This window comes from Xiphophorus hellerii, chromosome 6 (assembly GCF_003331165.1).
Source record: "Xiphophorus hellerii strain 12219 chromosome 6, Xiphophorus_hellerii-4.1, whole genome shotgun sequence".
Taxonomy (NCBI): Eukaryota; Metazoa; Chordata; class Actinopteri; order Cyprinodontiformes; family Poeciliidae; genus Xiphophorus; species Xiphophorus hellerii.
This window is the reverse complement of record NC_045677.1, coordinates 29,542,963-29,560,581: the sequence shown is the minus strand read 5'-3', so window position 1 is coordinate 29,560,581 and position 17,619 is coordinate 29,542,963. Positions and strand designations below refer to the sequence as shown.

Genomic DNA, 17,619 nt, shown 5'->3' with positions numbered 1-17,619 from the left:
CTTCACTGGGAACAGAACCAGAACCGACCGGGCCTCTGCTTCCAGGTTAGACGGTCCTGGATGACACAATGACAGGAACCAGGCCAACTGGACCTCAGAGGACACGTCTGATTGGACCGCGGATCGACCCGGAACATACGGAGGAATAAATTCCAGGAAAACGGGTCAGCGGATCGGATTCACTCCTGAGTTCATCCCTCAGGAATGACATCAGAAATTCTCCTCCAGTGAATCCGACCCGGTTCAGAGGAAACGGGTCAAAGCAAAACAGAACCTCTGGTCCAAGCAAATCAGGGCTTTTATTTTGACATGTTTGATTTCTATAAAATATAAAAATAAAATCATTTCACAACAGAAGGGGGACAAATTAAACACAGCTAGGTTAAATTAGAGTAAATAAATAAAGGTTCTGACCCGGCGGTTCTGATAGAACCCGTTTCTGTCCTGCGGTCATTTTGACTCTCTAAGCTCCGCCTCCGTTTCCAACATGAAAACTAGTTAAAAGCCGTTTAGCGGCTAATGTAGCGTCCGGAGCCGCTCCAGGCGCCGCTGCAGCTCCCTGCTCCTCTTCGTCAGCTCGTCCTTCTTCTTCAGCAGCCTGCGCTCGTCCGCCCGCGCCTCCCGGATGAACGCCGTCGCCCCCTGCAGGATGGCCACCTTGGCCGCCTTGTGGTTGGCGGCCAGCGCCGGGATCTGCTCCCTCAGCGCCAGCAGGCTGAGCCGCAGCTCGCTGCGCCGCTGTCGCTCCAGCACGTTGTGAGTCCTGCGTCTGTCCTCGTCCTCGCTGTCCGACCGCGGGCTCCAGCAGCGCCGACCGCCGCACCTCTGCCTCGCCGCCGTCGCCAGCGGCGACATCGCGGTGCTCTCTGTCGACCTGGGCCGTTTCCCAGCAGGCTGCGGGGCGGCGTAGTTGTGCTGCTGGATGTCGATGAGGGAGCGTTTGAGGACCAGAGGGGACTGATGGGACGTCCTCCGTCTGTCCACCGTCACCACGTCAATCTCTTCTTCCTCACCATCCTCCTCTTCCTCCTCTGTGGAGACAGAACCAACATGGATGAAGAGAATTTCCACCAGAGACGAGCAGAACTTCATCAGACCAGAAGGAAAAACTCTAGAAAATGTTCATGGTGGCGACCAGATGGGGCCCAAATTTATATAAATATTCATGCAAAAAATTTATATATTTTAAAGATTTTTGAAATTTTATTTTTAAGTTGATAAATGTATTTTTTATTGGGTTTACATTTATGTCTTAAAGGAACAAAGTGACTCTGAAAGCCTTTCTCTGACTCTCTGGGGTCACGGCCCCCTGTGGGGTCACGGCCCCCCTGTGGGGTCACGGCCCCCCGGGGCCTCCTCTGGGGTCGCCACTGTATCAGAACCAAACGTCTCCTGATTCTCACCTGATTCGCTGCTGCTGCTGAGCGGCGGCGTCTCCAGACTCAACTCTGACCCGACCTCCATCGCCACTCCATTGTCGTGGGTCTGGTTCTGGTTCTGGCCCGTCAGCGTGAAGGGGAGCACCTCAGAAGGGTCGATGCACGCCGCCGCCACACCCTGCAGGTACCCGGTCTCGTCTCGTGCATCAGAACCAGCCGCCAGCCCGCTGGTGTCGGTTGGGTTCTGCCGGGTCCGGAGACACGCCAGCCGCTCGGACACGACCCGCTCCAGCTTGGCGGCTGCGGCGAAGCTGCTGCTCCACATGCAGTCCTGGATGATGAAGGACTGCAGCGCGGCGGAGGGGCGGAGCTCCTCGTCCAGCAGGTCCGACAGCGCCTCCAGGTGGTCGGCGGCGGACAGCGGCGGGTCCGAACGGGGCGGGGTCCGGCTGGGGGACATGGGCGGCGTCGGCAGGAGCTCAAACTTCTTCCAGATGTCCTCGCCGGGACCAGGGAGGAGCTGGCTGGGGAAGACGTCCTCATCGTCTCCGCCCAGGAAGAAACACGGCTGCATGGAGTCGAAGTCGTAGGGCGCCGGGGGCGTGGCCAACATGACCGCCATCATGGCCGCCTGCACAGGAAACAGAGCTAAACGTGACTTCAACAAGACATAAAATGATCCTGTTGGGTCCAAACTGCTGGCTCCATCAGAACCAGGATCTGTTTCTACCATCAGAACCTTAAAGTGATGCGTTCACTGTCTGCAAAAGCGTAGGAATAATCAGCTAAGCAGCTGCAGCCAATCTGATCCAGATAAAAAAAGAGCTTTATTTTGTTAAAAATCTCCTTTAAGACCCAAATGATCAGAATAAATCCAAAATGTTAACAATCATATCTGCTTAGTTTGCATTTATTTGAACAAATTATTCTTTTTTCTCTAGGAAATGTGAGAAAGTGAATATATTTTAATAAAAGTCAACCGAACATGTTTACATATTTCTGAGATAATCTGCTGGTTCTGTTTGGGTTCTGTTGTCTCGGCTAGTTACAATTCAGTCTGAATCATCATATTTACATAAAACCATAGAAGAAGAAGAAGTTCGGCAGCTGATCAAACTCTGGTTTAATATCAGGTTTAATTGAAAAACTCAGACATTATTTAACATAAAGACGATAAAACTCTGTTCTGTTATAAATCTGGACATAAAAAGTGACTTTAATCAAACAGCTGAGATGTTCTGATCCAAATGTTTCAGTTTATTTAGAGTCAAACAGAAACATCATGGGTTAAATATAAGATTTATGAATATTTAATCGAGCTGATGAACTCACCTCTGAACAGAAATCTTCAAAGTTTCTGAAGAAAAAAGTTAAAATCTTCAGAGGAAAGTTTGCTGAGAACCTGATCGATGGATCCGGATCAATAACTGATTATTATCGTTATTATTGTTGTTGTTGTTGTTTCCTGAGCTGATGTTTTCCTCCGCTCCGCTCTCAGTGTGAATCACCGCATCCAGCCGAACGTCACGCATTTATACCCGCCGACTTCTTTTCTTTCCGCTGACGTCACGACGTTCCCGCCACTCATCTTCTACGTAACAACCTAAAAAGCGCCTCTTTCTGCTCTCTGACCCGCCGCGAAGCATCAGCACCGCTGGTTCCGACAGAGCAGCGGGGCTCCGGTACCGGTTCCGGGTCTAACCGGGTCGGAGGACCGGTTTAAAGAGGGAACTAGTTTATTCTGCGGATGTGCGGTGTAACGGTTCGGGTGGTCCAGACTGACTGTAAATGATGCAAGGGGAGAAAGTTCCGGGAAATCCGAGATGATCCAGTGATGATGTCATAAAAACAAAGAAGGAAAACAAGGAAAATAAATGATCGATTTATTACTGAGAATAACCTGAAAAATGATTTACAAATAGAAAAACGAAAAGATTTATAGATCTTATGAACATAGAATAAAAACATCAAACAAATGTTTTTATTATAAGAAATTAAAAAATATATTAAATAATAAATGATCACAAATCGCTAAAAGTCCTAAAATCATAAAATATTTAAACCTCACCAATAATTTTAGGTTTTCAAAATAAATATTCAAGAACAAATGTAAAAAATAAAAATGATTTAAATTTAATTTGCTTTGATTCGGCCAGTAATAAATGAATCATATTTGATTTTAAACATGAATAAAACATTGAAGAAAGAATTTGATGGAAAGTGAAACAATAAAATATTTTAAATCTGATCTAAACTAAAACATCAAGTCTGGATTCTGTCTAAATATTAACAAGTTATGAAAACCTCATGAAGGCGATCATATCTAAAACCCAAATTTATTGGCAGAAAATAGGAACAAATATCATCACCAAGTTTTTATATCATATAATTACAGAATTGCAGCTTCGACCCAAAAACATAAAAAGTTTTTCTGTGAACCTGGAGCTGCTGCGCTGCTGCCCTCTGCTGGCGGAAATCACAAACTGCGTTCATCTTACGGTAGTTTTTCTCTAAACTAAGGGCGTCAAACTCATTTTCATCTTGGGCCATATAAAAATCTGAATGTTTTTAAAGGGCCGGTTGCGCCAGAATATATTGAAGAAACCAAATGAGCGGTTAAAATGTCAATAAATAGCCCTTCTTCCAACATTTTGTGATTGTTTGAGTTGTTTGCACTTTGAAATGCCTTGCTGCTGAAATGTGCTATACAAATAAAATTTGATTGATTGATTGATTTTTTGCAATCAAAATTACAGATTTTGTAGTGATAATTTAGAAATGTTTGTAAGGAATTTTTATGATGTTAAATGTGACTTTTTATTACAGACTATGACTTGATATCAAGTAAGGCTGAGGTCACTTAAACTCAATGTTTTAGACCAATCTTGAGAAAATTTGCTGTAAAATCAGAAAAAAGTGTGGAGGTTTGTTGATTTTGTGTAAATTTTGCAGATTTGTGAAAACCTGGAAGGATTTATTGATGTAATTTGGAGTCCAGAGGGCCACATGAAAAGGTCTGGTGGGCCAGATTTGGCCCCCGGGCCTTGAGTTTGACACCTGTGCTCTAAACTTACCAGAAAACTATTTAATACAATAAAATTAAACCCTTCATTTGCTCTAATGTTGCAACGGAAAACAGTTTCAATACAATAAACCAGCAAAATGAAACTTTAAATAAACTAAAATCAGATAAATATAATCTAACAAATCGTTTAAATGTATCAGTAAATGTAGCCAATACATTCTGTGAGTGAGGAGCGCAGATAGAGCAGCAGCCATGATTATTATTATTATTATTCTACAGTGTTTTGTATTGTTTCTGCTGCACTGCGCCCCCTGGCGGCCATCCCTCCTCATTACTCCCATTGGTCATCTTATGATTCTGGATGGAGAAAAATATCATGCACACTTTTTTCTGTAATTTCTGATGAATCAAAGCAGATTCACCTTTAATCCTTTATTTCAGTGATAAATCTGGACACAATGTTTTCTAACTTCTTATTCTGTGAATTTATTGGAAACATTTTGGGTCAAACCAAAATGTTTGTGTAAAATATTCAGTTGAATCTGTTTTGAACTGGAAACATTAATAATGTAAATATTATGACCAGTAAATATTTATTTATAAATAATGATTCACTAATATTTTCCTTCTTTACCCTGCAGAGGTTCTGGTTCTGGTTCTGTTTGGATGAGCTGCTGGTATCAGCAGCTTTAACTTGGACACTTTTTCACAGATCTGAAGCTAAACCTCCTGAAATATGACGATAAAAACATGAAGAGAAAATATGACCTGTAGAATAATAAATTGGATCAATCAGAACCTTTTTCTCGGTTCCTGTTGACAAAGCAAACACGGACTCATCAGAACCTCCACCAGAACATCACCCTGTTTATACACACATCAAACCACAAGTTTACATACACCCAACAGAAAGACCCGCACATCTTTTTCTCACAGTTTGATTCACCAAAATGAATTTTATTTGCTAAATGCCTGAATAATGAGAGAAAGAACGTTTCATACAGAATGATGTGGGTCGGTTGTGGGCAGAGCTTGGTAAGGTCCATTCGCTGTGAATTCTGGAGGCGAAGCCGCTGCGCTGTCGGGTGATCCGAATAAACGGTCTGAACCACGACCTCAACAGCCGTGTGGGTCCGATTCCTGCCTCAAGTTTCCTTCCGACGACCACCATTAAAGAAAACAACGCAGAGTCTAAGGAAAGCGAGGTTGCAGCTCACACGGACAGGGTTACATCTTTGGTGCCGTGACCCGGATCGCGGTGCTTCAAGATCACCTAGGCAACAACGCCAGCAGCCCGGTTACCCAACGGTTTGGTTCTGGTAGTTTGCTGAATGTACAACAATCTGAGTTAGCGTGTGAAGCTGAAACATATTATTTTAGTGTCACTTTTATTGCACTAAGGTAGTCCAAAAAAAAAACAGAAAAGCTAACGAAGGATTAGTTATAAATGAAAAGAAGTCAGCAGTCTTATCTCAAAGCAATCTTCATGTCAAATCTCCACATTCAGAGATAAACTTCTACAATTTTCTGCTTTCATTCATTTTTATTTCAACAGATTGACAGATTGTGAGAACATCCCTGTAAAAAAAACAAATCAAAATGGGCATGCAAGTCCCAGGAGATGAAGGGAACCAGAATGGATTTAGATGTAGTTTAGTGGTTCCGATGGGTCTGAAGAAAAGCCACTTTATACATTTTCTTCTTTCTGACCTTTATTTTCAGGTTGTCTGATCTCAAATCTCTAATAAACACCCAACACTGGACCTGGAAGACATTTTAAATAAGAAACATAAAAACTAATAAAAAATAAAATGAATTATGAAGTCTCTGTAAACAAAATTGTCCTTAAAAAAGGTTCAGTTGAGACCAAAACACCAGACTGAAGGTTATTCAACTAGTTTTTGGTAGAAAGAAAAAAATAAATCATGCAAATGGAAATAGAGCTCATTTTAATTCATTTACTGGTTATTGCAACAGAACAAGAGGCGCCGTCATTTTCTCCAACAACTGGGAATTATCCTAAACAAACAAACAAATCTGAGGATAAAGTATGAATGTTGCTGCTGACCGGGCCGGACTTTAAGAAAAGGCCATTCAGGCCTTAGTCCAGGGCCACAAGTTTTGGGGACCCTAAAGATTCGGGATGTTTTTGTAATGAATGTATAATTAATATTGTAGCTTACATAAGACTCATTGGAACATATTGAATGCTTTATTATTGTTTCTTACTGTTAAAGGGGAGTTTTTCCTTTTTACTGTCGCCCCCTGCTGGTCAGGAGGAGAGTGGTTAAAGATAACAGGCTTCCTTAGGTAGTTTAAAAGTTTCTTAATTTGAATAATGACTAATATCAATTGGAATATATGTATGACTGAAATAAAATACCTTTTTTTAAGTGATACTTACTGTGAGTTAGCAGTAAAGAGATACAGTAATGACGGGAATTTAATTCTTGATATAAACTGGAGTAGTCAATAATTCTTGGGACCAAACCAACATCAGTTGACCAAGAGTAAGTTTAGCTGCATAGTTGTGATAAAGATCAGGATGAGAATGAAAAGTTTGACTGATTCAGTTTCTAATGTTTCCAAATGAGGTAACATATTCATTTGCCTAAAGCTAAAACCATGTTCAGATATTTCTGCTCTGCTATAAAGCTGCAGCGTCCGACTCCACAGAGACGTCAGGAAGACAGCAGGACGAGTGCAGCTTTCAGCTCAAACCCGTCAACGACTCAGAATCAAACCACCACTTTTCAAAAACTCACTTGTAAATATCACTTAAACATGAATACCTGCAGCATTCCTTAAGGAAGATTGCTAAGAAAGTTTCAAGTCAAAATGCAGACATGAATCAGGAAGTGTCACCCAGGAACTCTTCCAGGGTTTCCTCCAGAAAACCTGCTGAGCCTTGAGGTAGAGCTGGTCATTAATCAGGCCTGGTGTATGTTTAAGGTTAAAAAATGTCAAGTTAAAAAAGAAAAGCCAGAAATAGCAGCGTGTGAAGCCAACAGGCAGCTGAAGGGACGGCACAACTGGTTCATAACCCCTCAGTCAGTTCAGTGCCTCAACTATAAACCTTTAGCTTAATCTGACTTTCACTGGTGTAGAAACATCCCTATTTAAAATAACCAACAACCCATCGCCTGGTTGAGGGCAAATAAAAGCCTGACTTCCATCTATAGTTCTAGTCTTAAACAGGAAAACCGTCTATATTTCCAAGCGATCTTTGGGCTGCTCTTGGTCCGATCCCTCACCGATTGCCACGGTGGACCTGTGGCAAACGGAGCTGTCAAAGGGATGAAGCCTCTGATGGCTCCTAGGATCACTGGGACACTCAAACCCCTCCACCACGATAAGGTGGCAGCCCACGGAGGGGAAAAAGAAAACCAGAAACCGTTATGGCTCTCTGATGTTAAACCAAAGACCTCACAGTATTAACTGGTCCAAAATGGCTCCCTTGAGTCAACTTGGTTCTGGTTCTGTTGGTTTATTCATGTTCCTTTACTTACAGACTGGCATTGCACAATCTGAATTTTAAAGTTTTATTACACATAGGATCAAACTGGACATTGTGTAGGAGAATAACACCTTTATATAAATGGACAGTATTAGCATAAACAAAGCTTTAGTTTATTTTCTCCACAGAAACTACACTGGGTCTGGCGTTCTGATTGGCTGTGGTTCCTTCCTGGAGGAGGACGTTGGCTGACATGACGCTGCCAGCCGACCCTTCTCCGTCTCCGGCTGCCAACGTTTCCATGAACGTAGTAAGTTCTCCTGAACAGTTGCTCTGTTGTGTTTCTGCTCCGTCTTCTCTCAGCTCCAGTCGGTCCTGGCAGGTGGCTGCAGATACTGAGCCCGGTTCTGGTTCTGCTGGGGGTTTCTTCCTGTTAGAGGGGAGTTCTTCCTCTCCACTGTCGCTACATGCATGCTCGGAATGAGGGACTGCTGTAAAGTCAACAACTCAACACAAGCAGTTTGCCGTCGCCCCCTGCTGGTCGGGAGGAGGGAATGCTGTAAGTAACGACTCCATACAATCTGCTGGGTTTTCTTTGGTACAAACTATCTAAACTACTTTAATAATTAATTGAATCTAAAATATTGACAAGTAAAATCAACTGGAATCTGACTGAATTGAAATGACTTTATAAAATGCTTTGACAACAACATTGTGAATTAACGTTATAAATACATATTAATTGAGTTTCTTTATTTTATTGTTTAAGTTTAGTTGCTGGTTTGGGGTTTTTGTATTGATTTTTGAAGGTTTTTGTATTTTGTTTTGCAGGTTTTTGTATTTTGTTTTGAAGGGTTTTGTATTTTGTTTTGAAGGATTTTGTATTGGTTGTTGGTGTTTTGAACATCTTTATATTGATTTTTGGGGTTTTTAATATTTTTGTTATTGGTTGTGTATTTGTTGGTTTAAGTATAAAATTTATATAGCGTCAATTCACAGAAATGTTGTCTCAATGCACTTTGAAATAATTTTAGTTCACCCACATATATTCCAATTTCTATTAATTCACAGTAGATTAAAGTTAATTATAGTTTAAGTAGTTTGTACCAAAGAAAACCCAGCAGATTGTATGGAGTCGTTACTTACAGTATTCACTCCTCCTGACCAGCAGGGGGCGACGGCAAACTGCTTGTGTTGAGTTGTTGACTTTACAGCAGTCCCTCATTCTGAGCATGCATGTAGCGACAGTGGAGAGGAAGAACTCCCCTCTAACAGGAAGAAACCCCCAGCAGAACCAGAACCGGGCTCAGTATCTGCAGCCACCTGCCACGACCGACTGGAGCTGAGAGAAGACGGAGCAGAAACACAACAGAGCAACTGTTCAGGAGAACTTACTACGTTCATGGAAACGTTGGCAGCCGGAGACGGAGAAGGGTCGGCTGGCAGCGTCATGTCAGCCAACGTCCTCCTCCAGGAAGGAACCACAGCCAATCAGAACGCCAGACCCAGTGTAGTTTCTGTGGAGAAAAATAACCGAGAAACAAAAATGTTAACAGTTGAAAAATGACTGATTTATCCTCCAGTAACCTAAACCAGACATTAAATTCTAACTAACCTTTAACAATGAAAGACATTTTAAATGCATAAAAATAAAATTATGAAATTTCTAAACAAAATTATCCTAGACAGAAAAAAAAAGAAACTGAGTTGTTTCAAGTTCAGTCATTTTCTTTTGTCCGTCGTTGGGAGGCGATGAAGGGCGAAATCGGATGATCCAGGAGGATTCCTGAAGGACCACAGGACACCAACTCAGAATGAAAATGTCACTTTTCAAAAGATCACATATCAATATCACAAAAACAGCAACAAAAAAAAGCTGAATCCCAGCAGCACTTCATGAGGAAGACTGATGAGAACATTTCAAGTGAAAATGGAGAACCGGATCAGGAAGCATCTGCGTTACCTGCTCATCTGGGAACACTTCTAGGGTTTCTTCCAGGAAACCTGCCGAGTCTGGTGATGGGGTCACTGAGGTCATCCATCAGCGGGAGGCGATGAAGGGCTTTTCCGTCCATCCGTCCTTGGGAGACGATGAAGGGTGAAGCCAGAGACGAAAACCAGATGATTGAGAAGGATTCTTGAACAGGACAGGAAGACAACATGATGGGTGCAGGTTTAAGGTCAAACTAACGACTCAGAATGAAGATGTCACTTTTCAAAAAACACATTTATGAATATCACTTAAACCACAAAATACCTGCAGCATTTCTTGAGGAAGACTGCTGAGCCCGATGGTAGGGTCACTAAGGTCAGCCAGCAGCAGAGGGGCGATGAAGGTCTTTAGACGGGGTATTATCCTTCCGTCATCCTGCCGTTGTTCACACACCTTTACACTTTGTTCTTGACTTTCAATAGGTGACCTTTTAGAATGAATTGCACATATTTGATCACAGACTAGAGAATACAGGATCTGTTCTGGTTGCTGTACCCAAGATCAGAACATCTTCCTTTCATATAACCTACCGTGTTTTTCCTGCAGGGAATGGATTTACCGTTTCGTTGTATTCCTTCGTTACCAATTTCCTTCAACTCATCTGACGACTTCAAAGCCTTGAGAAGTGGCTTCAAGAAGTAGCAAGCAACATTTCCTTTTGTTGGGTTCAGAGTCCAATACCATAGTGCCCATCTTGATACCAACATTAACTACCAGTCTGAGGCCATTTGGTGTTTCCAGTCTCCATCTCAACAAAAACTGCTGACTGGCTTCTAAATCCCCTCAGTCCACATCCATGTGGTGTTGACAAGACCTTAAACGCTCAACCACGAGCTCAAAACCATTCTCCGTCACCGTAAGACACATCGAGGATTCAAGTGGTGACAGTGGAGAAGAAAAGCATCCCTTTCACAAGAAGACTTTCAAAAAGACAAAGAAAATTTAAAAAGAAAACTGCAGTTATCAAACATTGGTTAAAAGTTATGTAAGCTAAAGCAATGCCTCATACTGAGGATGCATGCAGTGACAGTGGAGAGGAAAATCTTCCCTTTAACAGGAAGAACCCTCCAGCAGAACCAGAAGTTGGCTCTATAAGAAAGGCCATCTGTCACGACCCCCGGGGATTGAAAAGACAGAATAAAGAGAAAGACAGAAAAAGAAAAGAGGATCCAGGAGGATCCTATAGGAGAAAAGAGTTGGCTGCAGCAGAAGGTCCTCTGGTGGCTTCATCTACAGAGAAACAGTTTGTGTGATTTTAAAAGCTAAAGGGAGAAAGAAACGGTTAGGTGAACCAACAGGTCATCCAGCAGCTTAGTCTAGGAGGAAAACTGGGTTAAAAACAAACTTAACACTGAAAGACGGGTCCAACTGGATCATCTCTGGAAGGAAACCCGAGTTAATCTCAGATGAAAACCTGCAAATAAGAGGTGGTGGATTAGACTGTGTAAACCTCACCTCTGACCTCTGACCTGCAGCTCCAGCAGATCTCTGTTGGCCGTCGTCGTCCAGAAGAAATGAAATGAAATGAATCCGTCCGCCGAGTCGACGCAGAAATAAATCGATTTTCACGTTTATATTGTTGTTGAACGCGAATAAAATTTGTTGAGCTATTAGATTATTACAGTATGGACCCTGTTTTAAGAATATTTAGATTAGATTTCAAACTATGGTAAATATTAAGTAGATACAAAAAATAAAAAAAATGTATGTAGAAATGTAAAAGACCTTATTTTCACCCAAAAATATCTTTGATAATATTCACAGAAAAGATAATTATATTAATGCAGCTATATTAATGTCAACATAGCCACATTAAATTATCACTAATAATATGCAGGTATGTTATCAAGGATTATGATGGTGTTATTTATTATGCCTAAGCTGAATCACTTCCTGCATCCTCTAAAATGTTGCCAAATCTTTGGCAGCCATCTTTCACATCACAACTGACTTTCAGCCATGAACTTCAGATTCCAACATGCTAGTTACACCTAAACCTTCCCAGGTCACATGACCACAGCAGTAAACAGCAAAAAGACCCAAGACAGAAGGATTTTCAACAGCAGAATCCTTCTGAGCGCATAGATTCTCAGCAGAGAATCAAAACAAACCAGCATAGCCAAACGCTTCAGCATCAAACCCAGCAGCAGCTCTTACTTTGAGATGTCTTCTGGACCCGCCATTGGAACAGTTCTTTGACTTAACAAACCTTTGATGGGTTGGGCGGATCCGCCAGGCACCTTGCAGGGAATCCTCAGCTTGAGGGAAGCGATCCTCAGCTTGATTGAAGGGAATCCTCATCTTGATTGTAGTTTATCCATAATCGATCAACTGCTGGCTCCAGACGCCATTTTTTCCCCATATTTCAGGGACGCCAGCACCCAAACAAACAATCGCTGCGATGCCGTGGTCGGGTGGCCTTCCGCTGCTCTGTTTAATCACAAAAAAATGGCTTCAATAACTTAACCCTCTTATAACCAACCCATCGCCGCTGTCAGGATTCGGATTGTGTACTTCCCATTACCGTAACTCCTGAACAGTTCAACATATAAAGAAAAATTTAAAAAGGGCAGAAAAGCTGAGACATTGTGCTTTCATGGCATATATGATACATGACGGTAGCCACCTGGGAAATGTTTGATATGAGCTTGACCAATCACAAGAAAGATTCTCCGTCTTATTTGTCACCCAAGCTACTCTGCATCATAACTCCTGAACGGTTGGTAGCATTAAAAAAAATCCAAAAGTATTAGAAAGTGCATAAAAAAGGCTTTTCAACTGTGTAGGACATGTGCATGTTGCAGTAGACATTACAGTAAATATTTCTGTATCTACAGAGTTTCCCTGCGGAGCTTCGTATTGTATCAACAGAGTAGCGGTGAGAGAGAGAAGACAGCAGAGGACGATTTGAAATCACACATACAACTATGGAAATGTCTAAAAGAAAATCAACCAGACTGATAAAGTATCTCAGAAGAGTAATATCTGAAGGCAGTGAACATGAGAGACATATTATCAGCAAACCAGGTTATGTAAAATGTTTGTACAAAATAACGTTTTTCATTTTAATGCTACACAACTACTGGCTAGATGTTAGCTTCATCTTGATTCCTGCACAATTTGTACAATAAATATTTACTATGCTGAAAATAAAATTGTGAGCTTCCAAAAAGAATGCCCCAATTAATATTTTTACCAAAAGTGATTTTGGGGAAGAAAAAAAAAAAAAAACAGCACTTTTTTTGGCCAAAAGATGAATGGGGGGGGGAACCCGTCTCTCGCCCTTTGACCCCTGGAGATGGATACCAGCACCCCTCTGTACCTGCAGTTTGCTAGATAAAGTATGGATGGATGGAAATAAAAATCACTTTTGGCAAAAAGTGATTTACACTTTCACTGGTGCCAGCTAGAAAGGAACTGCTGCAGAGCCAACCACAAAAAAAATAAATTAAAACACCTGAAATAATTTAATAAAAAACAGGAACAAAAACGTGTAAATTGGAGGCCAGGTTTCAGTTTTCTCTGTATTTATGTAATATAGTTAAAAGCTGAAACTGCTTGCCCCTGTCATCTTAGTTCTTCACTAATAAACCTGGAAATTTCTATTCTGATATTTTCCCTCTTTAAGCTGTTCACAGTTTTTAATAGACAGAAATGTTAAATAACTATCAGATACAGACAGCTGAGGTTGTTCTGGAAAAAAGGAGCAAAAATAAAGACTCCATGCACATTTCAGAATTTTACAGCCATAAAGTAAATAAACATTTTAAAATAAAAAACAGGCGGCCCAGTTATAATTATGGCCATAAGATGAAAACTAATAACTTCGATAAAGGTTTCTGCAATATAACTTACCTTGTAACAAAGCAGCGATTTTAAAGATGGCGGCCCCGCGGCCTGCTTGTCCTCATCAGCAGCCAGACAAACCACCGCTGAGACGCCATGGCCGGGTCGGTCCTCTGCTGCTGTTCAAACACACAAAATCACCTCCATAACTTAACCAAGGACAAAACAAACAACTTCGAATAAGGATTCTGAAAAATAACTTACCTTGTAACAAACGCAGCGATTTCAAAGATGGCGGTCCCGCGGCCTGTTCGCCCACTCCACCTGATTCTCAGCAGGTGTGTTTAGGCGCCAGACTAGTAGGCCCAATCAACACGGAGACGATTTCAGGTGAATCCGCAGAAGTTTGTAGTTTTTTAGGCTGGGCGTCCACTTCGGCGTCCTGGGAGAAAAGGAGATTTTTAAATCCGGGTTCCAGGGCGGATGAATATCAGAAAGCTGGTTTAGCGTCTCCGTGCGGCCTGGTCGAACCGGGCCTTTTAAACGCTCAGGTCGAAACGGCGTCATATTTCTATCCAGCACGGCGCATGCGCATCACGCTCATAAAAAAACAAACATGGCGCCGTTTGGCAGTTACCAGATTTGACAGCTTTCAGTCCAAACTCAAAGTAAAACCCGTAAAACCAGCAGAATAGCAAAAAGGAAAAAATCTGATCCTTAGAAGCAAAAACGCTTTTAAAAATATAGACGTGATTTTTAAATCACGTCTATATTTTTAAATCACGTGATTATCATTGTTCAGCTTATTTCAGCTGAACAATAAGCTGAAATTGTTCTGCTTATTGTTCATTATAAGCTGAACAATTTCAGTTTGGATGGAAACTGTGGACATAGAAAGGCAAAATAAGAATGTCCTTGGTGGCGCAGTGTGCTGCTGTATGATGGACTGAATGGATCAGGAGAGGAACCGCAGACCCATCAGAACCTAAAGAACCAGAAATCAGCGTCTCTTCATCCTCTATCATCTCCTGATGCTGACATGGTACAGAACATTTAGTTATGATTGATAAAGTTTATTATTGTGATTTTAACTGACTATTGTGGTTTGATTCTTTGCTTAGGATGTTGAGTTTGGATGATATTTAATAAATAATAGCATTAGCCAAAATAAGTGGCCATTTAAAGAACAAATCATACGAATAGATTAACAGTAAACACATAAATATTTCCTACATTACTTTACTTTCTGTGTGTTTTATTCAGAAATGTTGATATATTTTATGAATAATTGTCCAGTGGTCATTTAATGTTTTATTTCACTAATATTTTATTAATGTGGTTTACCAGTTTGGATAATCTGACTTCCTATCAATGAAGAAAAAACATGCTAAGCAAAAATACCTGCAGGCCAGGGCCGGTTCTAGACGGGGGCTCAGAGGGGCTCTAAAGAAATTATACTAAATAAATGTCTTTTTTCAATATTCTGTGGTAGATATTTTTTCTTCACAATTTTCCTTTTACGGTATTATTAAAAATACATTAAAATTATTTTTAATAAAAATTAATTTAATTAATTAAAAATTATAGTACTGCTCTTTTAACTGCTGTATGGAGATAGGATCAGACTTTCCATCTGCTAAATCAGGATCTGCAACCTGAATCTCTGGAGACACAAGTGGCTTTTTGTTCACATTATTAAATGATGAAATATTAATCTGTTTTTGTTCAATTCTTTTTTTAAGTGACTCCATAAAAACACTGTCTGCACGGCCCCTGTGGTAAATCTGGTCTAGAACCAGCCTCTAAAGAAAACAGTAAAGACCATTAAATATATATATATATTTATTTTAACCAGCTATAAGGGGCCTGACTTGTATCATCAAGTCTGGCCCCTTTATTCAGATGACAATTTGCAATGTAAAATACTATGCTTAGTGATTTTTTGCAATGGGCAATGCAGTAATTTAATTTAGAATTATTTTTATATTTATGAATGAAATTGTGTACAGCATTGGCTTTATTTATTTGAAGAGTATTTTGTAGTTCTGTGCAAAATATTTGGATAAATAATGAGTTAGTCTGGTCCTGGTCCTTAGCCTTGTTAATTACTCTTTTTGGTCTTTTTTGAAGTTTGATTAGTGACTGTTGTGTTTTGTAATTAATTTCCCAAATATCTCTGGAGTCACTTAAATAAGGTAAAACTAAAGACCAGTGCAGAATGTTGGAATTAGGCTGGTTCTGTGCGAAGAAAAAGGTGTTTTGTCCTGAAACTATGACAGACCCACTTTATGAACTGTGAACTAAAATAGTAAAACCCGACTCATAATTTCTACTTTTCCATAGATGGAGATTCATTGTTGTTTAAAGAGAAATGGCCAACAGCCACATAGGCCTGTCGCAATAACAAATTTTGCTGAACAATTAATTGTCTCAAAAATGATTGTGATGGCGTGCTGTGGTGGCTCAGCGGGTCAGCACGCCCCACGTTTGGAGGCCTTAGTCCTCTACACGGACGTTGCGGGTTTGACTCCCAGTGACCTTTGCCGCATGTCTTCCCCCCTCTCCTCACCCTCTTTCCTGTCTGCCTACCGTCAAAAAAATACGAGCCACTAGCGCCTCAAAAAAAAAAAAGATTACGATAATATTGTTTGAAGACATTTTTACACCGATTTAATAGAAATGACGTAATAATGCAGGCAATATGATTAACATAATAAACAAAACAACCAAAAACAAAAATAAAATGGATTCTCAGTCTCCATTAACAAAAAATGTACTTGAAAAAGTGCGTTTTGAAAGTCTTACTGTTAAAGTGAAATTTTTCTCTCCACTTGAATCCTAAATATGAGGCATTTCTCTCAGTAATCTTTAACCAATGTACATAATTTGTGCAGTTTTAGGAAAAACACAGACTACATAAAAGCAGGTGATCTTATTCTTTTTCACAGCAACACAAACAGATCTTGGTTTTGCTGCACGCAAGAAAAACACGTATTGACTGGTCTGGTTTTTCTTCCTGTCTGGTCGGGTCTTTAGTTGGGTTTATCTTGGTTCTGGTTGGCCTTTCTTCCGGTCTGGTCTTATCCGACAGAACCAACATTGACAGCTGCCATTGTACACCAGCTCATTCTGCCAGATCTAACTCTAGTCTGCCACCTTCAGGCTTCTCCTGATCAGTTAACAGTTTCGGGTTTTATTTTTCCCCTCTGTGGGCTGCCACCTTATCGTGGTGGAGGGGTTTGACTGTCCCAGAGATCCTAGGAGCTGTCGGGGGCTTCATGCCTCTGGGTGGGGTCCGCTGTGTCAAGCGGCTCCTAGGGGAGGGATCGGACCAAGATCAGCCCGAAGACGACTTGGAGATATAGACAGAAGTCAGAGTTTCCCCAGCGCCTTAAAGCTTGGCGCGCCGCAGGGCTTTATGTTGCCCCTCCAGGCTGAGCTATTTGGAAAGTCTTCCTGTTAAAGGGAAGTTCTCATGTCCACTGTGATAAGAATCCTCAATATCATTGCTTAACGTTACTTTTAACCAATTTGCATAATTTGTGTCGTTTTAGAAAAACACAGTAGAATGAAATAAACTGAAACATCTTTGTTTAAATCCAGATATGAAGTTTTTTTTTGTTGCTAACATGATGCCTTTAATTTAACCAGTCTTAAATTAACAGCAGATGTTACACCTCAAAATGTTAAAAATAAAATAGAGAGGCTGAAGTTCATTTTACTTTTAAAGAATGATGGTTCTGGTCGTTTGGACCCTGGGTGTCGTCTGTCAGGCTGTGAGTTGAGAAAACTGGAAACTTGAATGTTTTCTCCCTGCAGCTGCAGCAGCAGGTCTGGTTGGGAATATTTTAGCTCATGTTTGGTGCAACGCAGCTCCTCCCTTTATAACCTTTTCAACTACTGAACAGCTTCCTGTCACGTTTGAATGAAACATCTGAGAAAAACGTTTGTAGCCAGAATAAATGTAATATTTTGTTCA

At 40.9% G+C, this 17,619-nt stretch overlaps 1 protein-coding gene and 1 long non-coding RNA gene across 4 annotated transcripts; both read right to left on the bottom strand.

The window, feature by feature from the left end:
• Positions 1-279: 279 nt before the first annotated feature.
• On the bottom strand, positions 280-3,090 carry LOC116721002 (transcriptional regulator Myc-B-like). 2 transcript variants are annotated; one of them, XM_032564568.1, is made up of 4 exons: positions 2,712-3,082; positions 1,404-2,010; positions 858-1,031; positions 280-821 (listed from the first exon to the last, which is right to left on the bottom strand). In XM_032564568.1, exons 2-4 carry the CDS (start codon positions 2,002-2,004, stop codon positions 517-519), a joined length of 1,080 nt encoding a protein of 359 aa, XP_032420459.1. In that variant the 5' UTR covers positions 2,005-2,010; positions 2,712-3,082; the 3' UTR covers positions 280-516. The 2 variants fall into 2 exon arrangements, with proteins under 2 accessions (XP_032420459.1, XP_032420458.1); XM_032564567.1 differs by having other exon boundaries at positions 280-1,031; positions 2,712-3,090.
• A 6,043-nt stretch (positions 3,091-9,133) lies between these two features.
• LOC116721082 (uncharacterized) lies at positions 9,134-14,162 on the bottom strand. Of its 2 annotated transcripts, none has more exons than XR_004339494.1 (5): positions 13,905-14,162; positions 13,710-13,819; positions 10,119-12,284; positions 9,825-9,998; positions 9,134-9,647 (listed from the first exon to the last, which is right to left on the bottom strand). It is a non-coding gene; the product is annotated as an uncharacterized LOC116721082 (long non-coding RNA). The 2 variants fall into 2 exon arrangements; XR_004339495.1 differs by having other exon boundaries at positions 9,825-9,941.
• Between the last annotated feature and the right edge of the window lie 3,457 nt (positions 14,163-17,619).

Coding starts and splice junctions, on each gene's coding strand:
- LOC116721002 (XM_032564567.1), bottom strand. CDS start 2,004: ATGATGGCGGTCATGTTGGCCACGCCCCCGGCGCCCTACGACTTCGAC. Junction 1,032..1,403: donor CAGCAGCAGCAGCGAATCAG/GTGAGAATCAGG, acceptor CTGTCTCCACAG/AGGAGGAAGAGGAGGATGGT.